Source organism: Orycteropus afer, unplaced genomic scaffold (genome assembly GCF_000298275.1).
Source record: "Orycteropus afer afer isolate SDZICR_OR568_19922 unplaced genomic scaffold, OryAfe1.0 scaffold00258, whole genome shotgun sequence".
Taxonomy (NCBI): Eukaryota; Metazoa; Chordata; class Mammalia; order Tubulidentata; family Orycteropodidae; genus Orycteropus; species Orycteropus afer.
This window is the reverse complement of record NW_006921845.1, coordinates 406,892-415,987: the sequence shown is the minus strand read 5'-3', so window position 1 is coordinate 415,987 and position 9,096 is coordinate 406,892. Positions and strand designations below refer to the sequence as shown.

General features: G+C 37.3%; 1 protein-coding gene across 1 annotated transcript; it reads left to right on the top strand.

The window, feature by feature from the left end:
* The first annotated feature begins 593 nt into the window (after positions 1 to 593).
* Positions 594 to 1,532, top strand: LOC103204754 (putative olfactory receptor 10D4). The gene has a single exon (XM_007949957.2). It carries the CDS (start codon positions 594 to 596, stop codon positions 1,530 to 1,532), a length of 939 nt encoding a protein of 312 aa, XP_007948148.2.
* Positions 1,533 to 9,096: the final 7,564 nt, after the last annotated feature.

Here is a 9,096-nt window from a genome sequence, read left to right as displayed (position 1 = left end):
ATCTAGAATAAAGGCTGTTTGAAATCAGAATGTTAATATCTTGAAGGAATTTTTAACAACTATAGGCAGAAGCAGGCATTACACTGGGTATTTTATGCACATTAAAGCATTAATCATCACAGGAACAATAAGAGATATTATTATCATTATTTAATCAGGTACAAACAGATTGAGATATTTCGTTCGTTATATGAAGTGACAAAGTAAGAGGCTGTTACAGCATTTACTAATATACATTTGACACTCTATTTCCTGTCCCCTCTTTTATACTGACTCTAGTGCTATTTCTTCAGCAACAAAGGCAAAGTAATTATATGACTTAACTAATGTCACCCATAAATTAACAACAGACTTGGACTAATTCATACTTAACTTTCTTCACTGTTGTTGTTGTTGTTGTTGTTATGTGCCCTCTAGTCAGCCCCGACTCATAGTGACCCCTCCTTGGGTTGCCAAGGCAGTATCACTAGGGAAGTAGATTGCCCAACCTTCTTTCTGAGAGGCACAGTACATAGGTGTTATCAGTTTCAGTGGTTCTGTGAAAATATTCACCTCAGTGACACCATTCTTTGGTCTTCCAGGACTAAATAACCATGAAGATGAGGAATCACACTCCAGTCACTGAGTTCCTCCTCATGGGAATCCCTCATACAGAAGGGCTAGAAAATGTGCTCTTTGTCTTATTCCTGGGCTTGTACCTTCTCACTCTACTGGGGAACCTGCTCATTCTTCTGGCCATCCTCACTTCCTCTAACCTCCACACCCCCATGTATTTCTTCCTGGGAAACCTGTCATTGTTCGACATCTTTTTCCCATCAGTAAGTTCCCCCAAAATGATACTGTGTTTAATGAGATACACCCACACCATCTCCTACATGGGCTGTGCAAGCCAGCTGTTCTTTTACCATTTCTTGGGCTGCACTGAGTGTTTCCTCTACACTGTGATGGCCTACGACCATTTTGCAGCCATCTGCCACCCCTTGAGATACACAGTCATCATGAGCCATCAGGTTTGCACCATCTTGACACTGGGTACCTGGATGGGGAGCTGTCTGCATGCCTCTATCCTCACATTTCTTGTCTTTAAGTTACCCTATTGTGGCCCCAATGAGGTAGACATTTTCTCTTGTGATATCGCAGTGGTGCTGCCCCTGGCCTGTGCTGATACTTCTCTAGCTCAGACGGTGAGTTGCACTAATGTAGGTGCTGTTGCTCTCATGTGTTTCCTTTTTATCCTCACTTCTTATACTCACATTGTTATCTCAATATTGAAAATCAGCTCATTGGAGGGGAGGCACAGAGCCTTCTCAACCTGTAGTGCCCATCTGATCTCCATTCTGCTCTTTTATGGCCCCGTGATTCTTGTTTATCTGCGACCAGTTTCCAGCATCTGGCTGGATTCTGTAGTTCAAATGTTGAATAATATTGTTACCCCTTCCCTTAATCCTTTCATTTATACCTTGAGAAACAAGGATGTAAAGTTAGCACTGAGAAAAGTGCTAATACCAGAAGGACATTTTTGTGGAGAGTAAGTTTTTATGTCATTATTTTGCCATTTATTCTATTCTGCCTCATAGCATCTCTATGTACAACAGAAAACAAAACAAGACAAAACAAAACAAAAAACACTGCCAGATCCCTGTAACAATTGTAACAATGTCACAATTGTTGCTATGTTCGGGCTCATTGTTACAGTCATTGTATCATTCTATGTGCTTCAATTGTGTCAGTCTATCTTGTTGAGGAGTTTCCTCTTTTTCCCTTACCTTTTACTTTACTAAGCATGATGTCCTGCTCTAAGAACTGGTCCATCCTGATAACATCCTAAGTATGTGAGACAACTTTGTACTACCCTTGCTTCTAAGGAGCATTCAGATTTTATTTCTTCTGAGACAGATTTATTCATTCTACTGAAAGCCCATAGCATGTTCAATATTCTTCTCCAATACCACAGATGAAAAGCATCAATATTTCTGCTGTCTTCCTTTTTTGCTGTCCTGCTTTTGCATGAACATGAGGTGATTGTAATGACTTGTCTAGGTTAGACACTCCTTGGTCATTAAAGTTACATCTTTTTAAAAACTTTGGAAAGGTCCTGTATAGCAGAACTTCCTCATATGATATGTTGTTTGATTTCTTGACTGCTTGTTCAGTTGATATTTATTGTTGACCCAAATACAATGATTCATTGACAACTTCATTTTTTCTTCATTTATCATGATGTTGATGAGCTTCAAGACTTAGAGAGACTAGGAAGAAAAGTCAGGCTTAAAATCATCTTGAAATCAGCCAATGAAAGCTTTATGGATAGTAATAAAACCTGATATGTATACCGACATGGTGAAAACAAGTGTGTCCAACTATTGTAGCGGGAGAATACTTTGTTATGATCATCCCAGTCTCTCTGTTTCAAATTAACTCTCACTGAGCAGCCTCCTGGGAGAGTATTTTGCTTTTCATGTAAATTTTTCCTATTTGGAAAAGAATATGCTGATCCACTCATACATGTGTCTTAGTAGATATGGTCTTTTATTTATTCTTATAAATTTATATATGTTGTTGTATGCCATCAAGTCAATTCTGACTCATAGTGGTGCTATGACGCTAGGGTAGAACAGTGCCATAGGATTTCCAAAGCTGTAATTTTTAAGGAAGCTGATTACCTCATCTTTCTCCTGTGGAGTTTTTGATGGGTTTGAACAACTGATCTTTTGGTTAGCAGCCAAGTGCTTAATTATTGCAATTTGTGGGCTCTTAAATTTATGTATAGGCATTCATTTATAAATATTTTCTGAGTCTTTTGAGAGTAATGCCCTAGGAAACTGACTTAATTTGTCTGACATAAATGGAATTTCTGCAGCAAATACTTGTTGCATGAATTAGTGATCTGTCATGTTAAGACAACAATATGAAGAATGATACAAATTTGGGTCTATGCTAATTGTTATCTTAGTGCTCTTGAGATTTTGTCAAGAAGAGCAGTTCTGGAAAGCTGAAAAACTATGGTATGTATAGATGGTAATGATTATTTCTATTTTTCTTGTGTGCATGTGTGTGTGTGTTTAATAAGTCCTGAAGAAAGTAATTATATGATATTTAAACCCTTTGAATAACTGATTCTTGGAATTACTTAGATGCAACATTAAATATTCAGTTTATAACAGGACCATTGAAAAAAGGGAAATTAGGACATATTACTAACTATAAATAAGGACTGGCTACACTAATTCAGCACTGCTTTTCAGTGACTCAGAGGGAAGAATTTGATGGTCTGAAATTAGGTAACAAGTCAAGTGTATATATAATATTTACATATATAAATAAAATATTGTGTATGTGTGTGTGTGTGTGTATATATATATATATATATATATATATATATATATATATATATATATATATATATATATATATATATATATATATATATATATACCCTCGAATGAATGAACGAACGGACTGCCCTTGAGTCGGATCCGACTCATAGCGACCCTCCTTGTGTTTCCAAGGCAGTATCTCTATGAAAGTAGATTGCCTAACCTTCCTTCTGAGTAGTGGCTGGAAGGTTTGAACCACCAGCCCTCTGGTTAGCAGTCAAATGCCTTGGGCACTATGCTACCAGAGCTCCCATGTATACATACCCTAAGTGCTACAGATGGTTTGTGCTTTACTGTTAAACTAATGCTGATAGTTTAGATCCGTTCACAGATGTAAAGGCCAAGCAATCTATTTCCATTATGATTATGGTCAAGAAAACTCTGTGGATTACAGGTCTACTTTGATATATGTGGTGTTGTTGTAGGTAAGAACTGACTTGACAGTAAATATTTTTAAATTAAATTTATTTATGCATTTATGTGTGTTTTAAAGAATAAGAAAATGTGTAGAAATGTATGATATGTTATCTTTTTTAAGACTTAAAATATGTATTCCATTTTGTTAGAATTGAACTTCTTTGTTAGAATAGAATTTATGGTTATTGTTGTAAAAATGTAGAAAGATCATTTGCCAGTTCAATGATTTTTGCATGCACAATTCAGTGAGACTAATTACATCAATCATGTATGAATATCACAAGTATCTACTGCCAAATTTACCACTTGAGAGAAAATTTTTGGGAACCATATATCATCAGATAAGAGTTTGATATTCATAATATTAAAGAACCCTTTCAATTTAACAACAAAAGACAAACAACACAATCACAAAATAGACAAAGGACTTGAATGGACTTTTCACCAAAGAAGATATACAAATGTTCAGTAAGCACATGAAAACACATTTATCATCACTACTCACTGCCCATAAGAGCTCTGGTAGCATAGTGCCTAATGCACATGACTGCTAACCAGAAGGCTGGCAGTTCAAATTCACCAGTCACTCCTTGGAAGGAAGATTGGGCAATCTACTTCCATAGTGATACTGCCTCGGAAACCCAAGGAGGGGTTACTATGAGTCGGGTCCAACTCGATGGCAAACAACAACAACAACAACAACAACAACTCATTACCCATGGCCATCGAGTTCATTCTGACTCATAGCAATCCTATAGGGCAGGGTACTACTGTCCCCAATGGTTTCCAACACTATAATAGGTTTTACAGAAGCAGATTGTCTAAGTTACAAGCAGGATGTTCTTTGCCCAGAGAGAGATTCCTTGTGTTAACATACCCAAAGTACAGGAGACAAATCTCTCCTTCCTCACTTCTAAAGAACATGCTGACTATACGTCTTCCAAGATTTATTTGTTTGTTTTTTCTGGCAGGCTGCCCAAGGTGTATTCAGTTTCCTTCACCAATGCCATAATGCAAATGCATCAATTATTCTTCAGTCTTCCTTTTCTATTGTCTAGCTTTTATGTGTATGTGAGGTGACAGAGAATACCACAGCTTTTGTCAGGCACACGCTAGTCCTCAGAGTGACTTCTTTGCTTTTTAACACTTAAAATAGTTCTTTTGCATCAAATTTTCCCAAGATAATATGTCACTTGATGTCTTTTTTTTTCTTTTTAATATTTTATTGTGATTTGGGTTCAAATTTACAAAGCAGATTCATTTTATTCACAACAGTTCATGCACATTCGTTATCATGGCCCTAATTATAATCTCCAATCATGAAAAGCTCTCATCTCATCTCCTCCCTGTGATTATTCCTTCCCTGTGCCCTTCTAATCTATTCCTTCCTGTCTGTCCAGGTTTCCCTCTAGGTAAATGCTGCCCTTCTGATGTGTCATGGTTGATTGATCTAGGGGGTGTATCTCTCTAGGGTAAGTGTGTGCATCTATCTCCCTGGGGTAGGTGTTCTGCTTGTGGGTCTTTATATTGTTTGGCTTAGAGTTAATCCATGGAAGTGAGTCCAGTTCCAGACCCAAAGGATAACCCAGGGCCATAATCTTCTGGGTTCTACCAATCTCTATCTGACCAGTACTTCTAGTTATTCTATTGAATTTTGTTCCACATTTTTCCTCCCACTCTACCCAGGGGCTCCAATTTTGATCACTCTCTGAATGGTTGGGATTGGTAGCTGGGCACCATCTAGTTTTGTTGTTCTCAGGATTGTGAAGGCTTAGGTCCTCATGGTCCATCATATCCTTGGACTTATTGTTTCCAAATGACTTTGATTTTCTTCATTCTTCTTTGCTCCAGAGAACAATAGCTGCATATTAGATGCCTGCTTGATAGCTTTTAATACCTCAGTTGTTACTCACCAAAGTAGGATGTAGAACAAGACTTTTATATACTATGCTGTGTCAATTGAGTCTGATGTCCCCCAAGACTATGGTCCTGAGCCCATAGGCCTGGTAACTCTCTTCCTCAAGGTGTTTAGTTCTCTCTGAGAAGATACTCCAAACTTGTTTGTTATTTCTGTAATCTATATGGACATTTTTGTAGCACAAGTACATATGTAAGATTATTATCAGCCAAATCTATCCTTGATCTTGGGCACATTCCTGTTTGCGTTCTCACACCTGATCTTCTCACTTGTCTATGCATTTACTCATAGCCTAATGTTTGCTGCCACTGGTAATGCACTATTGTGCATGTAATAGTATTTGTCTATGTTGTCTATATATTTTATATATGTTTCTGTGTCTTCCTTTTTCTGTCATTGCACTGTTCACAAACTTTTTATATTGCCTTTCCCTTACCCAAATCAACATGTGACTCTTAACTAGGAAAAAATTTTCTCTCCCCTTCACTCTCATCCCCTGTAACCAACAAACAGTATTTCCTTCCCTGTGTAAACCTTTCCTTGACTTTTTACAATAATGGACTCATAAGATATTTATCCTTCTGTGATTGACTTATTTTACTCAGAATAATGTCCTCCAAATCCATCTATATTGTGAGGTGATGGATGGGTTCTTCATTATTCTTTAATGTCGCATAGTATTCCATTGTGTGAATGTACTATAGTTTGGTTATCCATTCATCTGTTGATGAGCGCTTAGGTGATTTCCATCTCTTTGCTATAGTGAATTGGGCTGCAATGAACATGGATGTGCATATATCTATTCATGCCCTGGATCTCACCTTTTTAGGATGTATTCCTAGTAATGGAATTGTTGGATCAAATAGTATATCTATTTTCAATTTTTTAAGGAAACACCATACTATTTTCCACAGTGGTTGTACCATTTCTCAGTCCCATCAGCAGTGTGCAAGTGTTCCAATCTTTCCATACCCTTGTCAGCATTTGTTATTTTCTGTCTTGTTGAGCTTTGCTATTATTGCTGGAGTGAGATGATATCTTGTTGTTGTTTTGATTTGCATCTCTCTAATGGCTAATGATCACAAGCATCCTCATGTATTTGCTGACCACCTGTATATCTTCTTTAGTGAAGTGTCTGTTCATGTTCATTGCCTATTTTTGAATTGGATTGTTTGTGTTTTTGGTGTTGAGCTTTTGAAGTTTTCTATAAATTTGAGATAAGTCCCTTGTCAGATATGTCATAAAACTAAACCAAACTCACTGCCATCGAGCTGATTCAACTCACGGCAACCCCTCTGTGGGTTTCCAAGGCGGTATCTCTACAGAAGTAGATTGATCAGTCTTCTTTCCAAGGAGTGACTGGTGCATTTGAACCCCCAGACTTCTGGTTAGTAGTCAAATGCCTTAAGCATTATTCCACCATATCTCCCAGCACAGCATCAAAGATAAAATTGGGGCAAACCTAGGGGCCCTAATTTATGGCATAAATAGACTATCAAGTATAACCCAAAATGCACAAGCAGCTGAAGAGAAACTTGATGACTTTGAACCTTCTGAAAAATTTATTCTTATGTGCATAGAAAGACTTCTGCAAAAGGGTAAAACAAGAACCTATAGATTGGAGGCTGGGGGAAGGGATATATATATACATAGATAAAGATATATCATAACCAAATATTTTTTCCAGTGTTTTGTCAATTTTGTTAATCTTTCTGAAGAACCAGCTTTTTAATTAATTTATTTATTTTTATTGTGATTTGGGTGAAAGTTTACAGAGCAAATTCATTTTCCATACAGCAGTCCATACGCATTTTGTTTCATGACCTTGACTGCAATTCCCCACCATGTAACAGCTCTCTTCCTATTTCCTTCCTGTGGTTACTTCTTCTCTATGTCCTTCCCTCTTGTGCATTCCCACCCCTCAAGCTATCTCCCTGTGTACACACTGCCCTTCTGTTCTCCCACAATTGATCACTCCAAAACTGTATTGACCTGGGGTGAATATTTACCCCATATGCCTCTCTATTTTTGGCTAGAAGCCACAGGAGTAAGTTCAGTTCAAGACCTGAAAGAGAACTAGGAGCCATAGTCTCAGAGGTTTCACCAGGCTCTTTTAGATCAGAAAATCTGGTCTTCATTTATATATTTCTTTATTTATTTTATGATTTTGAGGTTTGATCCGCATTGTTCTCCCACTCTATCCAGGATCTCCTGCACTGGTTCCCTTCTGAGTGCTTGACAGAAGTAACTATCTAGTTCTTCTGGTCTTATTGTTAAATAGGCTGAGGATCACATGGTCTAATAGTCACTTGGACTAATTGTTTCCCTGTATCTTTGGCTTTCTTCATTTCCCTTTACACTGAATGAGGAGAGGCCTATTGCTGCATCTAAATGGCTACTTGTAAGCTTTTAAGTCCACAGTTGCTGCTAACCAAAGTAGGATGTAGAACAATGTTTCTGTGTAATATGTTATGCCAATTGAGCTTGATGTCCCCTATAACCATGGTCCAGAGCCCTCTGCTCCGAACTACTCACTGCTTCAGGGAAGCTAGCTGTGGCCAAGAAGCCACCACAACCTTGCCCTTTGTCACCTTTACTATATACCCAGATACTCTTTTTTTTTTTTTTTTTAAGAACTAAAAAGATATAATTTATTTAAAAAATTATTATATGTACATAAATATATTTCAATACATGAAAGTGTGGACATAACAACACAATATATAACATGTAACCAAATCAAACACCCTGCCATTGAGTTGATTCTGACCCATAGTGACCTTATAGGACAGAGTAGAACTGCCTTATAGGGTTTCCAAGGCTAAATATATTTTTTTATTTATTTTTATTTTTTGCAGAATTCCCTCCCCTCCCTGCCCACCCCTAGTAACCAATGACAAAATTTCCTTCCATATATAAAACTTTCCTTGACATTTTATAATAATGAACTAATACAATATTTGCCCTGTGACTGACTTATTTCACTCAGGATGATATCTTCCAAGTTGATCCACATTATGCAATGTTATGCAGATTCTACATTATTCTTTAATGTTGCATAGTATTCCATTGTGTGTATGTACCATAGTTTGGTTATTCATTATTTTGTTGATGGGAACCTAGGTTGTTTCCATCCTTCAGCTCATATAAATAGTGCTGCAATGAAAATGGAGCTGTAAAAATCTGTTCTTGTCCTGGCTCTCACTTCCTTAGGATATATATCTAGTAATGGAATAGCTGGGTCAAATGGTATTTCTAATTGCAACTTTTTAAGGAATTGCCACAGTGCTTTCCGCAGTGGTTGTATCATTTGACAATCCCAGCAGTGTATGAGAGTCCCAATCTTTCCACACCCTTGTAAGCATCTGTTATTTTCTGTCTTGT

Excerpts from the sequence above, each read along its gene's own strand:
- LOC103204754 (XM_007949957.2), top strand. The coding sequence starts at position 594 with ATGAAGATGAGGAATCACACTCCAGTCACTGAGTTCCTCCTCATGGGA.